This window comes from Trematomus bernacchii, unplaced genomic scaffold (assembly GCF_902827165.1).
Source record: "Trematomus bernacchii unplaced genomic scaffold, fTreBer1.1, whole genome shotgun sequence".
Classification (NCBI taxonomy): domain Eukaryota; kingdom Metazoa; phylum Chordata; class Actinopteri; order Perciformes; family Nototheniidae; genus Trematomus; species Trematomus bernacchii.
This window is the reverse complement of record NW_022988043.1, coordinates 18,380,483-18,400,691: the sequence shown is the minus strand read 5'-3', so window position 1 is coordinate 18,400,691 and position 20,209 is coordinate 18,380,483. Positions and strand designations below refer to the sequence as shown.

At 41.5% G+C, this 20,209-nt stretch overlaps 1 protein-coding gene across 1 annotated transcript in view; it reads right to left on the bottom strand.

Moving 5' to 3' along the window:
- fras1 (Fraser extracellular matrix complex subunit 1) overlaps nt 1-20,209 on the bottom strand; it is a 281,858-nt gene that overhangs the window by 16,146 nt on the left and 245,503 nt on the right. Inside the window, 11 exon segments of the mRNA XM_034118256.1 lie at nt 61-220; nt 1,871-2,021; nt 3,767-3,880; nt 5,148-5,375; nt 5,960-6,100; nt 10,878-11,002; nt 13,724-13,903; nt 14,843-14,962; nt 15,414-15,602; nt 15,707-15,970; nt 18,905-19,061. Of these exon segments, the coding sequence (XP_033974147.1) occupies nt 61-220; nt 1,871-2,021; nt 3,767-3,880; nt 5,148-5,375; nt 5,960-6,100; nt 10,878-11,002; nt 13,724-13,903; nt 14,843-14,962; nt 15,414-15,602; nt 15,707-15,970; nt 18,905-19,061 (1,829 nt within the window).

The window sequence follows — 20,209 nt, the reverse complement described above, 5'->3', positions numbered from 1 at the left end:
GGTATGCCTAGTTATTTCGTGAACATCTGAAGTACGTCTCGCATGCTGTAAAATACGGACCTTTTGTGCTTGAAGCTGATGAGGGACCACTGGATGTGGAAGACGTTGTCGCTGACAACATTTGGTTTGCTGTCTTTCACCGTGAACTTGAAGATGTCCATGGTTTCCTGGACGTTGTCCTGATGCAGCACGTAGCGGATCAGACCCAGGTTGATATCAGCTACAGGGGATCAAGGTCAGCTTATTAAAGATCAAACATTGAATACCTTTGTGAAAGTGGCTTCTGGGAAAATCTATTAGAGAACTGTCCACTATTTTTGTATTTCTCTAAAATATCTTACTACTGGAAAAAGAGCAGAAGATATCAAGAATAAATATTCTTACTAATTCCTAGAAACTAGAGTATCCATAATTAATTAATAGCTAATACATGTGAAGATTAATGATGTGTCTGTTATATTTTTGTTAACTATATATTATTAATACATTTTAATATTTTTCTTTATCCCTTTTTTGTTGGATTTATTACATTTTATTTGATGAAAAATAGTTCAGATTGTGTTTTATTTTTCTTGTGAATGCCCTGTAAAGATACCATTTCTTAAATTCAAACAAAAAACACTACAGCAGGTACTTAGCAGTGAAAACCAGAATTGAAGCTGTATCTATGAGACTGAAGCAGTGATCTTTACCCAGCATGCCGCTCTGACCTGGCTGTGTGAAGGGGGCAACAAATCACAGACTGTCTCTACAGGGATTGTATCTTAATAGTCAAAATCTTTGCAAATAATGTATTTCCTGTGAAATAATGATCCTATATAATATGCACCCTCTGGCCTCTTTCCATTACTTGAGATCAAATTTGAAAATGAAGATGAAAATCATCATTGGATCACAATTTCTGCCCATTTAAACCTTCCAGAGGATGTTGAAGAAAAAGTATTACTTTGTAATTGAGAGCTGTAAGCCAGAAGAAAGGATGAGAAAGATGAGCAGATGACCTTCAGGAAGTTTAGAATAAACACATGCAGTGATGAATAGATATTAAACTTAATGGATCCGCACAGGCTCAAAACTGTGTGCTGTGATATCTTAACACATTCTCAGACTAAGGAGAGTAAATGTTGACGGTTTGTACTAGTAAATCCCGCCATTTATATTCACATTCTCAGGGAAGGGAGTTATTTTATCTGCCTAACATTTGTAATCATTAAGGAAATTATGTTTACAAGCTCAGAATAAAGAATGCAACCCATCAATGTGACTGTTTGCAAGCCACACTCCAGCCCGAGGGGATCAACACAAAAGCACGCTGACAGTGATCCCGGCTGCAGCCTAGAGGTGAGGATAACAGGCTCACATGGGATGGGAACACAGCTGAATTCAACTGCAAATTGTCAATGAAAATGTGGGCAAGGTGAAACTGGATGATAAAAAATAGTTCCGCAGATGCTGGGGTGCCTTTTAACAGAACTTCCACTGAGGAAAAGACGGAGAGCGTAGGTAGGGACAAGTTTTTGCCAATGCTTAAAATATTGATATATTCATAATTTAGGATCACAGACATTACTACATTTTAAAGAGGCCCAGTATGCTTTTTGGGTTTCCCTTTCCTGTAGTGTGTTATATAGGTTTTTGTGCATGTAAATGGTCTGCAAAGGCTGAAATCCTAAAGTTCCCCCTTGCCTGAAACACCTTCATTGGACTCCTTTGTTTACTTCTGTGACATAGTGACATCTCTATGTAACACCCCCATACTATTGGCTAGCGCTCCAACACATTGTATTTGATAGGCTAAGGGGGCAGCAAACAGTATGAAATAAAAGGTACGTCATACAGTGTTTTTTAGAAAACAGTTAAAGCCTTGTACCTTGGGTGAAGGTGCTGATGGAGGTACCAGGTTTCAGCTTGCTCTCCAGGAAGCCGTGCTTTGGCTCCGTGGTGACTTCATAAACCAGCTGTCCGTCATCAGTGTCCGGATCCATGGTCAGCAGCTCCTTCTTAGTGATCAGGTTGGTGGCCTGATGGACGTTAAACAGAAACGACTGAAATGACCTGCTCCACGACCACATCTAGACCAACCATTTTACTGTAGCTGTTACACCAAAGACATTATTTGCAAAGTATTTTTGCCCTGATGTATTTCTGTTGATGACGGTTCTATGTCGGCATAATGATTTTGATAATTGCCTTCCATATTTGCCTCGTGAACTTTGGATGCGTTTTTTAAGTAGTCAAATGTGCAGTTGAAATGGGAGGTTGATTTCTCACCTTGACCTTTTTATTTAATTTTTTTATTTCATTAAACCAAATAAAAATACGTGGCTCTCTCACTGATAATGCCTGTCCTGCCGGTAATGTAGCTTTTAAGCATTTGTATGTGTTACCTGTAAGTATTTGTTTTGTAAAGGCAGATTTATGAGACCTTATTACACAGCTCAGTCGAATACTCGATCCTGATTGGTCGATTTGGACATTCCAAAGGTCTGTTAATTTTCGCCAACAGACTGCTGCTGAGCAGAACATGACTACTGTATGTACGGTCATATCAATCCGCAGAAAGAAGTCCGGCCATTTCATTGTCAGCTGTGGACAACAAACATTCGTTTTCTCCATCAGAAAACACCATAGAATACTTTTGGAATATTATTTCTTATATTTGTGGAGAGCACAACACTTTGGATATACGATGGCTAAACTTTCCCCAATAAAGAGAGGGCTGGACGTCAGAGAATTCAGCAACAGAACAAAGACAGGAAGTAAACACTAATGGACACAGTATGGGCTCTGGCATTGTGTACAAACTGGTTAATAGACAAGAATATGTGAAGAGACTGGGACAGTTGCAGTAAACCTCAATCAGTCCTGCCGCCGATTTAAGTAATGTTGCTGTCACTGCAGATCCAGCTGTTGGTCAAGGTGGATCAGACAATTGTTTTCTTAGAAGACCCAAAACAAACATTTTTTATCAATATTGTGAGTAAAGTACTTGGTTTATCTTTTTATATTTCACCATGTCGGTGTGCATTTTTCATTAATAAAGTCCTCGCTGCACATTATTCCGTTCTTACTATTTCACTTTCACATTTTTTGGGGTGTCATATGTTCACATCGTTTTCCAAAAGTACAAATGAAAATTGTCCTCTAATGTTGATGGTATCCTAACAATTATACACTTACCTTTATTTAAGGTATCTAAGCCAGCAACCAACAATACTTTGGTGTTGTTTGCTAATATCCCTCTATAATAAAACATCCAATACTTAATTACCTGCATAGTAAAGACAGAGCAGCCTCAGGATGAATAAACAAAGTGACAACACTGCTATTGAAACTGATGGTCGCATTGTGTTGTGGTGTTTGAACCAGCAGGGGGGGCAAGTCAATTACACACAGTGAGCAAACTGATAGAACTTCTCTTTGCACTTCTGTCAGTCACAAGGACATGTTTTATATGTAACTGTGATTGGTTGTAGAAGACAGATCTGTGTTTGCACAGTCAAATCATTCTCCTTTTGACTTGAGCCTGCTTAGCACACAGACCACTGCAATACTCCTGCTCATTGACACCTTTTTATCTCTAAAGAATCCAGTGAAATCAGTCTTCAATTGGAACCAATAACAACAGCAATTTGAGAGGTTAATTAGAAAGCTGATCTCAATAACAGGGTTCATTACTCCCCCTAGAGCCATTAAACATCACTATGAAACTAATCAAAGACTACAGAGTCTGTCTGCAGACGTTCATGTAGAGGACGTTGTGTACCTTGTTGTCCATGTACTCCAGCCACTGCAGCCCCAGGTTGGTGACGATACGCGGCGTGCCATCGTCAACTGGCAGAATATCAATCTTAAACTTCTGAGGAGCAGCTGTTACAACCTGGAAAGCCAAAGTAGTTGAAATTAAAAACACATATTTAAGATCTCAATGGACAGTCACAAAAAGTCATTTTATTCCCAACATTACGTGTTTATCGTAAAATCAAAACATAGTTTCTAAATAACTCCCAATGGTCTCTTTCTTTTAAAAAAAAGTTTGTTTTATTGGCCTAAGTCATGAAAAGAAAAACGACTACTTTCCTATTAAAGTTAAAGCAACTTTGTTCAGAATGTTTTGTGTATACAGGAAGTGGAAGAGTTATCATGAGCTAGATGACAAATGGCAAACACACGAGCCCTGCAGCGTATTACTTGATTGATTTGCCCCCTATGGGATCAGCCAGTCATCATACAGATTCTGCTCAGACCAACTTCGACGAATGCCATTTGAAGGATGCGTTCATCCAAAAGGTATTACAGGAGTGTGTACATGATCTAATCACAAGGCAGCTCCAGTGGGAATGAATTGACCCTCAATGTGTGTGTGTGTGTGTGTGTGATCGGGGATATCAATACCTGCCTGCTGTCATTCAGTTTAATCATATGGACTATTTGTAGTGACAGTAGGTAGACTGAGGACTTCGTTGACAAGCGTTGCAGCCTGTTCACCCTGAGGCTTGCTTATAACTACCTCCATAAAGCTGACATTAACCAAACACATGCACACACACACACACACACACATGTTTATATTTCTACACTTGTGAGGACCCATGCAATGCATTCCAGACCAATAATTTTATAGTCAACAAAATGAGCCACTGAATGGTTAGGAAGATTGATTTAAGGGGATTTTAGATGATTATCAGGAAGGAAATAAGAAATAACAAAAAAAATGTCTTCACATTTCCCCTTACAGTACGTCCTTTCTTTTCCCAAAAGGCCCTTTTTTCAAAATGTGTCTCCACTTTCCAAAATATTTCCTTACTTTTCCTTAATGACCATGCTTGGCCTCACTGCAAAAAATGTATTTTCAAACGTGTCACTTTCTTGGTCCTTACACAAATGGTAGCACAAGAGCATATACACAAACTGCTGATTCACCCCTCCTGTCATAAAAAGGTCAGAGCGCGCACACACAAACACACACACATCTACAGTAACACTGCTCATTCAATGATTTAGCTGTAATAAATACGTCAAGATGCTGCCTCTTTCACACACACACACCAGAACCCAATCTGCAAATGTAGCGTTCTCGATGTGCTAAATATGTCAACGGACACACACACACACATAGGCCTACAGACACACACACACGCCCCCACCTCCTTTCCGCCCTCCTCCACCATGAAGAGCAGGTTGGTGCCATCTGCCACGCCGAAGGTGAAGCGGTCCTTGAGCGAGTTGGAGCCGTCGTGGTTGTAGCTGATGCGGTTCTGGTAGACGTCGTCCATGGTGAAGCTGCTGGTCTGACGGTAGTGTTGGCCGTTGCTCGTGCGCTCAACGGTGCCGTGACGAGGAGCCTGGACAACGGTGAAGACGATGGACTCCGCCTGGAGGTAGTTAACAGCAGCAATGGAGGGAGAGGAAAAGTGTTTTGAATGAGCGGTGAGGATCTTCAGGTGAAAGTACATTCTTTAAAAAACTTCTGTTTAATGCTTTATAAATAAAAGTTATTGTTATTTTTTTGCAACTTTAACAACCAAACTGTGGGAAATGTTTACTAGAGAAGAACATAATAACCCTCAGCTTACTTAAGGTCCTTAGTTGCTTTTAAATGTCCTTATGTGAAAGTAGGGATATTTCGAATTGCCCTAGATGTAGGCATGGTTGTTCACAGATGGTAAACAAAAACAAAAATAAACAGGAAATAACTTGCGTTTCAGATTTATGGGATTTACAGTGTATGAGTGTCTGGGGCTGGAGAAGGAAATAGCCTTTATGATGTTGTTGCCAGAGAAAATGAAGCTGTAGAGAAAAGCTGGTTTTATATACAGAAGCTTACACAGCTTAGTTTGGCCGGCTTAGTGGATGATCACCAACTATCATATGGCGGTCCCGCTCTTTGCTAAACTGGTGAAATAAATAAATAAACTCATGGTGAAAGTTGCTAGATTTTCAGGGATTTGTGTGTTACCTCAGTGTCTGCGTCAGTGACTTTTAGCTCAAATTCAGTAATGGTCTTCCTCACTCCTTCCTGGACTCTCATGCCAGGAACCTGGAGCAGAGGCAGGGAGTCGTCCACTGGCTTGATGGTGATGTAGAACGTCTGGGCAACCTGGAGACAAACACAGGACAATATGAAGCCGTGTTTAAGGTTTAATAAATGAAAACGTTGAACTCTTTCCGAGTAGTGTTGTTATTTTGGAGAGTGGTGGCTTCCTCTGTGGTCTCCTGCCGTGGTCCCTGGCTGTACAAGGTTTTGCGTATGATAACCTCATGAACTGTGATACTTAACTTGATCCAGTGATACCTACAAGTCTTCAGATGTTACTCTCGGGTTATTTTTTACCTCATTGATTATTCTGCGTTGTGCCTTTTGAGACATCTTTTCTGGGGGCCCTCTCTGTAGGCTTATAGTACAGCCACAGTACTAAATTAGCTATTTTTAAAGAAAATATGTCTAAATATGGGCCGATAAATAACTTAACTATTTTGTTATCCTTTCCAGCTTCATGCAAATCAACAACTATTGATCATAGGTCTTCTGAGATCTTTTTTGAGAGGCATGGTTTCACATCAACAGATGCTTCTTGTGTAATTACATATTTATTTTCAATATTTGAGTGATTATCATAAGTAAAAACAGCTCAAACAACACTTCACTACAATCTTGTTTCAATGATTAAAACAAGGTTTGCCAACTAAATCAGCAAGCTTTTGTTAAAGTATAGGGGTTCACATACTTTTTCCAACCTACAATGTGAATGTTTGAACAATGTTTTCAATGGATAAGAACCAAGAAATAATTGGTATGCTTTTAAACCCCCTTTACACAAGAACGAAACGGGTTGTATCCGCATAGTTTCTCTTGCGTATAGCCCTTTTATTTACACGAGGCCGTAACAAAACGATAGAAACGGACCCCACAAACGATAACGGGTCCCAAGGTGGATAGATCTGCAAACGGAACGCTCTGGGGGGTCAAACGGCTCCGTGTAATCGCCTCTATACGATCATTTCCCGATAGATGAAGCCATAGCCCCGCCTCTCCCCACCTCTGCTGCTCACTGCTGTAGCATGGTCAGTAGCTACTGTCAGTAGCTACTGTTAGTGCTACTGCTACTGACCATGCTACAGATGTTAGTACAACATCTACAGCTCGACCATGCTACAGATGTTAGTGCAAAATCTACAGCCCCTCTACCACAACCATCAGCAACAAGTGGACATGGAGAATTACATGAACTACTACATGTTGCTAAATCCACCGCGGGGCATAAACAGAAGGGCAACCATGGCAACCATGCTCCGGGGTCTTCTTCGCTGCTTTTGGTGTATTTTGTGGCGGAAGTTACAGCGCCAGTTACAGACCCGGCATATGTACTACAGCGTCTCCAGCGCTTTCGAGCGGTCTCGTGTGGAAGTACAGCACCACTTACACAGCCTACACACGGCGGCGTGCGTTGCCGCTTGGCGGTGGGCGTGTCTTGAGCTTGGGGAGTTTAGGCGAGCAACGCGACCAACAACCAATCACATGAATCTCCCGTGTCTCTCCCCAAGGGCTGGAAAATTGAAGAAGTGACCAGAAAGTCGGGTTTGTCAGCTGGAAAAAGCGATGTCTATTATTTTAGGTACTAAACGAACGGGGGCTTGCAAAACTTTTAGCTGCTGCAGGACACAAGAGTTTGCGGAAACAAGGCAGGAGTTGATAATTGAAAGGGGGGGTCTGTGTAAAGTTTGTGATGGGAAGGGGGGGGGGGGTTCTGTTTGCAGCGGGGTAAAAAGGCTTTAAAAAGGCTCCCGTGTATGAATCTCACCATAGACATTAATGTCTAAAAAGCGATTTTTAATTAATGTCTATGGTGCTATTTTATGCAACATTGCATGGTGGTTAAATATACTGTCTATGCCTGCTGTCCATTCAAACGAAGTACACTGGATATAAACTCCCCAAACAGGCGAAAACCTACCAGTTTCACCCACTGTCTCTGCCACCTCCCTCCATGCCTGGCTCCTCCGGTTTGTATCCCGGTAGGTGAACAGGGACTGAAAGCACCGGGTGATTCCCTACCGCTATAATTATTTTCTCCTCCATTTTTTGGCATATGAGGAAATGAACTGCGGTCTGGCTCTCCCAGCATACACGCGGTTTGATTGGCTAGCGCTTGAACTGTCAGATTTGCATACGCGGGATTTGATTGGCTGCCGCCTCCGCCTCAGCTTCAAAAGTAGAACATTGCTCTACTTTTGCAGCGAGCACCGCCAGGAAAGCTACGCTTTGCTCCCAGAATGCAGTTCGGCGAATCGTGACGTCACCCCATTCAAAGTGAATGGGCAGAAGCGTTGAAGAGTCACCGCACGCCGCCGTGTGTAGGGGCCGTTACAGTCCTGGCATATGTACTACAGCGTTTCCAGCGGTCTCGTGTGTACAGACACGTTAAATGAAACGAATGCGTGTGAACCGAATACTTTAAAAAAAACGCATACTGTGCATAAACGCAAACGTTCCTGTGTAAAGGCAGCCTTAGGCCTAGGTTCCACGGGAACGAAAACGGGTTGTATCCGCATATTTCTCTTGCATATAGCCCTTTAAGCTACACGACGCCGTAACGGAACGGTAGAAACGGACCCTGCAAACGACAACGGGTCCAAAGGTGGATAGATCTGGGAACGGAGCGCTCTGGGGGGTCCAACGGGGCCGTGTGGTAGCCTATACGGTCATCCGTTTTTGATAATGACGACGCAATAGCCCCGCCTCTGCTTCTCACCCCCGCAAAAGTACACTGCACACTGAATTCAGATTATTTATCTTTATCTCGATATGGACATAAACGCGAGTGAAGTCTAATCTGACAGGACGGAGACACGCAGCTCCTCCGGCTGTGATGCAGCGGGAGCAAAACACACACTTCAAGTCAGATCACCACCCTTAGCTATTTTAATTACCTCTCAAACTACCTAAACTAGTTATAAATATGTTTATTTTTACTGTCGGGTTTACTTACTGGATCAGCTGCTGCATGAGGAAGCATGAAGATTTAAACTTTAACACACGTTGACCGGCGAAAAACTCTGCCCGGTTCCGTCGGCCCCCACCGCGGAGAATAAACAGAAGTGCAGCCATGACAACCATTCTTCTTCGCTGCTTTTGTGGAGGAAGTTGCTGCTTTTGTGGAGGAAGTTACAGCGCCACGTACAGGCTCGGCATATGTACTGCAGCTTTTCCAGCGGTTGGATCTAAACGGAGCTGTCTCATGTGGGCAGACACTATCCGGTGTATATTGCGTGTGGGCGGAAGCTTTTTGGCGTTTGCGTTTGCGTTAATCCTATGCGTTTTGCCGTATGCGTTCCCGTGGAGCCTGGGCCTTAGTAAAAAACTGATTGTGTTTGTTGATTATTTTTGTAGCTAATGAAAAGGTGTTGTAGATACTTGGCTTTTACATTTATTTACGATATTGCACTGAGACGAATGATGATTGTAATGGTGCTGAATATATCAAAAATCTGTCCCTACCTATGAACGTTTTAGTCAAGCCAGAAAATTACATTTGGTTAAAAAGTTAACACATTACTGAAATAGCAAAGAATTCAGTTTTAACAGATACTATGAACCGCCATGCCCTTGAGGTATCTCATTACACCACATATGAGTAAAAAATGCTGCTTTAGTTACACATTACAATGAAATATAACTGAACTTTAATGCAGAACACTTGGTTATTTTTATACCGTTCTTTTCTAACAAAAAACTGAAAAAGCCTCCCAACTGGATAGAGGAGCTTTAACAAAAGTAAAAACACTGAACCACTTCATAAGCACTTACCACTACAGTGGCCACAAAAGCCCCCACACACTGCAGCTAGCCAGGCGTGAAGGCCAAATGACCTTTTTCACATGTTTACTCAAGTCCTTGTGGTCCTCATTAGTCTGGATTAGCAAGGCAGATTTATGCATGAGGCATACTGGGGTGGGGGGAGCTGGAAGGGCTTGAGTACCGCTTCTGAAAGCTTGGGGTTCCTAAGATTAAATATATATTTATTTTTAGATTATATATTAAAATGTAATTGCTTTACTAGGGGTCAAAATAATTTTACTAATCCATTTATAAAAAGGAGTGCAATATATTTATGCCAAAAAGCTTAGTCTCGCAACCAAAAGGCCAATGACAAAGAAGTCTGAAGGGGCTTTTATGTGGAGAACGAGCACTGCATGAGAACTGAAAGACGCAGACGTGCCAAGTGGGGAATGTTATTGTTAGAAGATGCTCAAGCACAAATTGCGTACATGCCAGGCTCACCTCTTAGAACAGAGTGTTTTTTTCCTAAACTTGAATGTGATTGGAATGTCTACACTGAGCTGGCAATTTTGTGGAAACTTACTTTGCACCTGGCTACAGGCTATATAAAAAAGGTCATGGTGAGGCAATACATACCATTTTTTACATCAACCACAGAGAAAGAGAACATAGCTTGTTTGTGTGTGTGCGCTGGGGAAGGGGGACGGGACAACGTTTCTAAATAATGCAATCTACAAAAAACACCCCTATATTCAATACATCCTAGCCTTGGAAGGGCCGTAGGTGCTAATACAGTCTTGTTAAGGTGTACCCCAGGGAACCTCACTGGGTCCACTTTGTTTTCCATTGTGGACAACTCCTAGTGAGAGATGCAACAATACAACTTTTACTCTCCTTATAAGAATAATGTCAACTCTACCAGTGCCTCACTTTGTGGAACTCATATGAGATGTAACATAAGTTCAAATTTAACATCAACGTGTTCTTCAAGGTACCCTCTTGAGCTACTTCATTATGTGACCAAACTGAACTTAACCATCTTTAACCAGTCTTAAAATACCTTTTTACTTTCCCCAGAGTTGACCCTCTTATTTACCTCATTTGTCCCGTCGGACACAGTGAATGAGAACTGGTCAGCATGCTTCTCTTCTTCACTGGTGTGGACGTACTGGATGCTGCGCGATGCAAGATCGGCCTGGGTAAATGTGCTGATTCTGGTGCCTGGACAGAGAAGAAGAATAGTTGTACAATCACCGTACACACACTCACAGTATGCAGACAAAAACACTACAAACGTCAATAGGACATCTGTTCTATCCATCTTTCTCTTTAAACACATGCTGCCACAGTCTGTTTGTGTTACTTATTTATACATTTGGTTGTTTTCCTAACAATCCTTCCGGTACTGGATTCTCGTGTCAACTGTCTTCGGACCAAATATTCTGGTTATATTTATGATTATAATTAGTTTTTGTCTTTGCAGACAGTCCCCCCCCCCCCCTTCCTTGCCATTTAGTTTCAGATCACACACTGTGTCTTTTCTCTTTTCTTTGTTGGCTTTACTTTTTGTAAAGTGAAGTTAAAGTAAAGGCGTTTTAGGAGGCTCCAGCTCCTCCTCACTCTTAAAACTCAGTGGGAAACGTAATCAGGTTTGATTGCAGCGATCAAACAAAACTCTGCATGAATCTAAAGGCAATTGTCTAAAAAAAGAAATTCTTCATCACAGGAGTTCAATTTCTGTTGATTTGTTATTGCTGGATGCTTAAAGACACATGCGTCACCCTTTCAGAAAGAGCCAATTGAGTTCTTTGTGTGATACCTTTAACGTATTTATGGTTGAATGTGATATATAAAGTGTGTCCGCTGATTGAAAATGTAGGTTTGATGAATGCAAAGGAGAGAATGTATCCAAACTTACATTTTCTCTCATTTCATTTCATAACGGACGTTGAACAAATAAAAAATCATCATATAAATTGCTATATTAATACCAGATGGGTGCACGGCATGCGATTCCTATCATTTTAAATAGGCAGGTACCGTTTTTAACAGGCCTGTCATTGTATGAAGTAAATCATGTATAAATGGACATTCTGTTCCATTGATGACTTTGATGGGAAAGTAACAACGTTACGTCCCCAGGATAGGATCAAAATTATTTCCTCAAGCAGGCAGGACGGATGAAACGTCTTTTTCAACACGTCATGGAGGGTATTAAGGAAATGGAAATGGAGGCTTTGTAACATCAATCTTCTTCACGTCAACTTTTGACACAGCGAGACGCCTTCAAGTCGACGGCCCTTCTCCCTTGTGTCATCTATTTCCCAGCTGGATGTTTATGCATCATCATGATCGGGACAGGCACAGGCAGTTGTCTCAGTCAGGGATGAAAATACCTGCTTATTTGCCCCATCATATTCAATTGAAATGTATTTCCTTGACACAAAATACCAATTTTTGTATTTCCACTAGTTTAAATAGACTGAATGCTCTTTGGCCAAATGTAATTATATAATATGGGCACCATAAAAATCGTCCTTTTTCTCACACAGGGAGACAAAAGATTAAAAGCTTGACTTGTATTTCTCTAAGGCTTCCTAGCTGCACTTACTGCTTTGTTAGGCATTATTGCCTTCTTCAAATCAAAATAATGTCTCAACAGTTACACAGTATCTACATCACTTTTGATGTGCTGTCAACCTAATCTGTAATTCTGCATTGATATGAGGATAGAAATTCAGTGAAACAATCAAGAAAATATTACTGAGAGATAGATAATTGACTTTGAGCTCACTGACAGATGATGATGAAGTCCAACTATAAGTATCTTTTGAGTGTGTTGATATATTGGCCCACAGAAATGCACAAAGTATTCAGATGGACCCTCAGCTGCACGAAACATGTAACATTTATGAAATATTTAAACTATCTTTTTTGCTTTCTATTTGGGTTATGATCCTAAATGATGTTCTTGGATTGATATACTGTATGATGTATTGTATCTTTTCCTGTCAGTATTTAAATTAAGGGACATATAAATAATCATTGGTTCTTTTTAAGCCCTTGCTAAAGGAAGGGGGCCAAAAGTTACACACTCTGACTTTAAATGATAAATGAAGTGGATTTCTGTTTATAAACTGTAATAAATAATATTATAAAGATAACCATATGGTACACACAGTACATTTTCAGAATGTAGGATAACATTGGTACAGAACAAATGCCACAGAGCAGAGCTTGTTAAGTGTGACATCTTGACAATAATTAACATGAGTGGAGCCAAGTGACGTTTCGTTAGTACTCTAGTCAGCAGATTTGAAGATGTAATTAGCATTATGGGTATTGTGATCTATATTGTCCTTCAGACATGACCACAATCAATATGATATTAGAAGATTAGTAGACCAGCTAACAATCTTACATACTGTGTCCGGCCATGTGACTTAGGTTTCATTCTAGTAGTCTCTCTCTTCAAATTCCTTTTTGAAATGAATGTTACATTGCTCCTGAGTGACTTGGGAAGATTTGGCTTAAAAGAGGGAACATAGCTCTCTGTGCTGTTACTTTGACATTCCTTGTAGGCTGTCAGGATATCCCACATGAGCAGCTAGCTGTGCGTGTTAGCGTGGAATGACAGGCTGGCTAGCGGTAATTATCCGGAGCTGCTCTGTGGCTCCGGAGGTGAGCTGATGCTCAGAGAGCAGAGAGTGGTGTTAACATCCAGCTAATTAGCATGCTGCGAGAGCGTTGGGCGATGTGGGGAATCCATTCAGCCGGGGCAGGATTGCTTAATAGCAGGGAAGCGAATAATCACTTCTTTGTGCATTTCATTTGTTTACTTTGCATAAAAACAGCTTAAGATGACGTAGAGCAAAATAATCGTTTCAATTGCTAAATGGATATAGGAACAGTGAGTTTGGTTGTTTGTGTGCGTGTTGGTACCTGGGCTGTTGGCGTGCTCCAGGTGACCCAGGCTCGTCTGTTTGGTGATGCGATAGATGAGCTCCCCCGGCTCACTGTCCTGATCGCTGGCAGACAGCTGCAGCGTGGTCAGCTTCTTCATCGTGTTTTCATCCAGAACCAGGCCTTTGTTTACCACCACAGACGGAGGAAGACGGTCCTCTGGAGGAGAGAAGAAGAAGAAGGTTAGTCACGTAAAAAGAAGACGGGAAGGAAGGAAAAGAAAGCCTTCGGAGCAAAAATAAATCTAGGGAAAGCATAGAGGCCCTTGCGAAATTTGTGAAAACAATTCATCCAAAAGCAGATAAAAATATTGAGAGTCAATTTCTCATCCTCGGGCTGAAACAGCGGAGGAGCTGAGACTGATTCAGAGCGGGAGAAGAGAGAAGATAACAGGAGCAGTATTAGGAAATAGAGAAATGACAACAACAAGTGGAAAACCAGAAACAGATAAGGTTCAGTGACAGCAAAGAGGGAGGAGGTACAACGTCGCTGTGAAAGAGTGATACAGCTTTGAGAAATATGGACAAATGGCTGGGAGAGATTGAGCGGAAGAGCAGGGAAGTAATCAGAGGGCAGTGTGGTTGAAAGGGATATGAACGGCCACGCCTGAGAGAGCATAAGAGAGAAACACGGAGAACAAGATAAAACGTTAACTGGGAAAGATATGAGCGCATCATGTTTAACCGAGAGGGACACTCCTTCAGTCTGCAGCAGCTGTATTAGTGTGGATTGTATCTGCTGAGTCCCAAGAAGGAAGTGAGTGGAAAGGAGAAGTATTGGTGGAGGTTTCACCGTCACAATCGACAAGAAACAATCCAACTGAGAGACACTGACATCTGTTCCTAAAATGGGCTACATCTGAATGAAATTCTTCCTTAAAATACGCTTGATAAGTGTTTTCTTACACCAATTTCAGATCATCTCTGACCTAAAGCTATTTCAGATGCAACAACAGTGTCTATGCGCAATTCACATTCAGGATTTGTCCAAGGTGCGAAGGGATAACTCTGTAGTAATCGCCCTCTTCTCTCCGCCAAATGACGCAACACTTCATGTTGCTTGAGCACAGCGGCTAACAGAGGAATGAGGAAGCCTTACCGAGCACGCTGATGAAGAAGGACTGGTCGATCAGCTTGTTGCCCTCGGGATCAACCAGGTTGAACTTGAACAACAGGCTGCCCCCCTTCTCCCCTTTCTCATGGCTGTACTGCAGCAGGCCTGCAAGGGAGGGACAGTGTTAACCCAATGTCAGCTCCATGCACATGCAACATATACTGGAATATGTTCAAAATTATATTTTTGGTATTACAGTGCAAGAGTGGTGCAGTCAAGGCCACTGGAAGTGGTCAAATGCTGACTCATATCCGGGTTTTAAGACTCATTCCTGCACCACTCTATATCTTCTGGAAGTATTTGGGTTTATGGGCAAGTGGTTTTAAATTTAGATGAATACTAGCACTGACATTACCACTGGTTTGAGATGTAAACCTACATAAACAACAGGTTTTTTTCATGTATAACACAATAACATTTATACAACAAATACACTTTGCTTCTCAAAAATGTTTCTTGAGGAAAGAGCAAAGACTTCAGCAGAATTACGGATAATATAAATAGCTTTAGCTTTCATAAAAGTTACATCACAAGTTTTAACATCATAAAAGCACACCTTTGTTGACGTCCTCCTGAGTGAAGCTCTGTACGGGACCTTTGACAGAAATCTTCTCCACATCTCCGCTCTGGCTGAGCTGCAGTTTGCCGGCCGGAGGGTCTTTCGTCAGGACGTAGCGGAGCTTCAGGCTGTCTGAGTCGATGTCAGTACCTTTCAGATTCTGCTCTGTGATCTTAATCGAGGATCCTGAAACCATTCACAGTATTAAGTCTCTGGACCTCCCTTTAAACCCTTCATTTAAGACTCTCTGAGACCTTTTATCAACATTAAGTCCTCCCATCCACTCTCACCTGCTGGGAGCTGCAGGCCTCTGTTGACGGTCATGTGGGGTCCTTCGCTCCTCCTGACGTCCATGGTGAACTCCAGACGGCCCGTTTGTGTATAGATGCCATCGGTGAGGGTGAAACCCATTTCATCTGCACCCCCGCTGACTGTTTCAGGTGTGTAGACAAGCAACTGGTCCAGGATGTCCTGGTAGGTGAAGGTGGAGCCCTGCAAGAGGACCCGGCCGTTCTCCAGAGGCTGAGAGTAAAACTGCCGTCTGCGGAGTTTTCCTGAGGGAATGAGATAAAAATGAAACCCTTACTTAGATATGAACTGATCTGGACTTGTCCATAGTGTAACAATTTCAGTGTGTAATAGAGGTGATGTCCCTAATTAACCTCAAACATATATTTAGCATTTAAGCATTAGCACCTTTTTGTGCAGTATTTACAGTAGTGCTTCCAATTGTAAGTCATTCAGTTTGGATATGCTTTCTGTTGATAAATACATTGAATGTACCATCTACTGTACTGTTCATGTATGAAAATACTTGAACATTATGTAATAGTTTGATTAATAATGTGTTGAAAACTCCAGGACTTAATACTAGTACCACCCATTATTTTCCATTGACACCTTATGCTGACATGACAAAAATTTGATAGCATGAGGCATCTGTGTGCCAAAGTGTGCAGGAGAGTTGTAGCTTCCTGATGTCTTTATTGGAAACGGTATCTATCACACTGTCTCTGATAAATCTGTGCACATTTCCGTGTGTGTGTGTGTGTGTGTGTGTGTGTGTGTGTGTCTGTGTGTGTGTGTGTGTGTGTGTGTGTGTGTGTGTGTGTGTGTGTGTGTGTGTGTGTGTGTGTCTGTGTGTGTGTGAGGGCAGTGGAGAGGCAGCTTGTTAAAAGATGATCTGTCTGGGATTCATTGTCCTATATGAAATCACTCCTCTCCTGCTCTCAGTGCCATCAGCCGTACACCCTGCTGGTTTTATGGCGCTGGTGCACTCAGTTTCAATGGCAGCTTTATGGTACTTTTACTGGGCAATGGAGGACAGGGGGGGCTGGTATGAGCTATGTCCCCAAGCAGGAGTCTCGCAGGGGGCAAAAGGTTGAAAAGAACACCAAGCAAGTAGCAAATTGGATATTTTTTGTTTGGAATAATTTTTTTTAAGTGGCTTTTTGGCTCTTTCATCAAGACCAAAAATGTTGTTTTTACATTCGTTTTTGTGAAAAAAGTGTATTATGTTCAAAAATGAGGTATTTCGCAAGATGGAATTCTTCCTAATATTCACAAGATGATAAACGTATGCAGATTGGTTAGGAATTAAATAGACAGAGGTTCTTTCCACCACATGGCCAAACATCTAAAACATGATCCCATTCCCACTGGTTAAAAAAACCATGGTTACTTATTGTAACCCTAGTTCTAGACCTCTGTTGGACTTTTTTGGGTAACTTCACCAATAACATGAATGCAATCACCCACTGAATTTGCATTTAATTAATGTAGCAGGCCAATCGGGATGAGCCTATCCAACTGCATGCGTCGACCCCACAGTGTATAAGGCAGCAAACACATGGGGGGGTAATCGGTTAGGAGTATTACCCATAGAGGCCAGTAGAGGGCCTGTGTGATTTAGAACTGATTCCAGGAACTGGAATTTCCCCTTAAAACAAAATTGGACCTAACTGAGAATATGTTGCTTCGAATATGTCCAGCATAGTAAAATACGAGATCTTCTTTTTCTCTCTCTTTATAATAAAGCACTTACTTTTTATTACACTAATAATTGAATGGTAAAGTAAATCCATTAAAGCTTACGTGTCTGTGCTAACATTAGCTGAAACGTAATTTAATCCATTAAGGCTAGGCTCCTACAATTCACAAGAAACATTTTCTAATTGGGTCTTTGTGGGTTTTTTTCTCTTAAATTTAGAACATTTAGCAAAACAGTGTTTTTTGTCTCTCCTTCGACATGATTCTAATCCTGCATTTTATTGTGAAGCAATATGTTTGAGCCAACCAAGCTTTGGTGGACAGCAGAGAAAACTCAATTTGAGATGGAGAGGGTGCTTCAGGGAAAACAGAGTGTTTGGAGGTCAGTTGATTTGAGTGTGTGTCGTGTGCTCCGAGTGTGTGAGGAATGGGTGCAGTCAGCACCCCGCTGCAGTGGAACAACAGTGTGTTTGTCTTCTTTTAAACAGTTGGTTATGTGAGTGTGTGTGTGTGTGTGTGTGTGTGTGTGTGTGTGTGTGTGTGTGTGTGTGTGTGTCTGTTAGGATACATGATGTGTATAGGGGTATGCATGTGTGTATATATGCTAATATATCTACCGCACATCTGTTTGCATAATTTTCCAATGTTTACCTGCAGTAAATGATGTTTATGTATGTATGTTAATAAACATGAGGATCTGTTTTGAAGCACCGCCGTAGCTGACATCTCCATTATATTTTAAAGGCAGTTATAATGATGCCATAATAACTGCCTAATGGCTGGTTAAAATGATAACACATACTGTTAATACTTGAATGAAAAACTGAAATACTTGAATGACTGCCTTCTGAGCAACTGTGAATTCAAATCAAGACATTTCTTTGTCTCTCTATTTATTTCAAAGCAACAACATCCTTATGTTATGTCAGCTGCTTTTTGACAGCTATTACAGTTTCGTGACTGATTGTCTTCTATGCTGAAACTCACTCAAATTCCTGAACTACGTCAAGGCTTTCTTCTTTTCTTAGAGTGAAATGAGGCAAAGTTAATACAAATGTGGTTTTATTCATCTTGTATTGGACCTAACTTTAGTATATCATAACATCTTTGGTGAGGAATTAATCCACAGGTGCTGTGGTCAATAGCAAAAAAGGTGGCCTGCAGCAGCCTATTTAAAGAGGACATATGATGCTCAGGTTCATATTTGCATTTTGTGTCTCTACTGTGACATGTTTACATGCTTTCATGTTCAAAAAGGTCTTTCTCTTTCTCATACGGCCTGTATATACGGCCTCTTTTCACCCTCCCACAGAGAGAAACTCCCACACACTCCCCCATCTCTAAATGGTTGGCCAATTTTTGCCTTGGCAGACCATTTACAAAAGCCTATATAACACACTACAGGAAAGGGAACCTGTCAGCATTGCAGGGCTGTTGCTTTGGGCTGTAGCCTTTATACAGTAGTGTGTGTGTGTGTGTGTGTTATTAACAGTGCTTACCGTAGGAAGGCTTCCTGACGATGGTGAACAGGATCTCGTTGTCCGGTGTGTCCTGGTCCAGGACGCTGAGAGACGAGTTGGTGATGACCACTCCGGAGTTTTCCTCCACGTGGATGCTACTGACTGCCACCACAGGCTCTCTGTCCTCTTTACTCTCCTGAAGAAACAAATAAATCAATGCATAATGATATGCTCTAAGATTCCTAATATGTCTTACATTACTACTTTTTTTGTTAACTGACATGTCTGTTAGTTTTTATATGAACTAGGCTGGAAAAATGAACACAATTTAATCACACTACTAAGACCCCAACTTCCACCCGTAACTCCAGCATGGATTTGTTTACCAGTGAAAAGGCAAAGACAGCTGAGGAACCAAGGTGTAACGGCACAACTGGAGTAGGAAATAGTGGGCAAGGTTGCCACTGTAGGAACATATAGTGCTTGCAGCATGATAGACCCAGCAACAGTTTTACCAGGAGTGTATTACATATGTAGCATACATTATACGGAGGGCAATCACAGCGGCAGTCGGTGACAGCAGCTTTAAATCCATCCATGCTTTGGCTACGTTTTGGAAAATTGTCTGACTTTATGCCAATAATTCAGAAATCATTCAAACTAAGCTGTGATGTTATCATACATTACTAATGCTAATTTCCATCTGCAGTCCTTTGGCAGGTACACACATAACAATCAACAAACACTAAAACATTTCTTAAGGGTTGTGTTACGGTTTTGTATTTATGTTTTCATTTTCCACCTTTTGTTTTGAAATGTTTCCTCCTTGTGTCTTCTCTGTTCCTTCTTCCTGTGTTTGCCTTCCTGTCGTTAGTTTCCCTGGTGTGTCTGATTGTCTGATTGTGTTCACCTGTTGCCCTTGTGTTTCTGCCTCCCTTACCCCAGCTGTGTCTTGTCTTGTGATTACCCCTCCCTGTATTTAGTCTTGTCTTCCCCTGTGTGCCTTGTCGGTTCATTGTTGGTTTTTCCTGTCTCCCTCCATGTCAGTCACGGTCAGTTTTTGTGCTACCTATGTGTTTCATGCCATGTTTTTGTTCAGCTTTTAAAATAAAGCTCGCTTTTTGTTTATAGACCTTTTTACCTTTTATTGTAGTCTGCATTTGGGTCCTACCCTTTCCACGCATCCTAACAGAATGAACCGACCAGCTTTGGACTCAGCAGACTCGGATTGTTTTGCTCTACAGGCAGAATGTCTTGGGTACTCTCTGGAGTACATTTTTTATACTTGGAATGGCGCCTCTTCTAGACGTGGTAGAGAGGCTGCGTTGAAGGAGGCACGTCAGG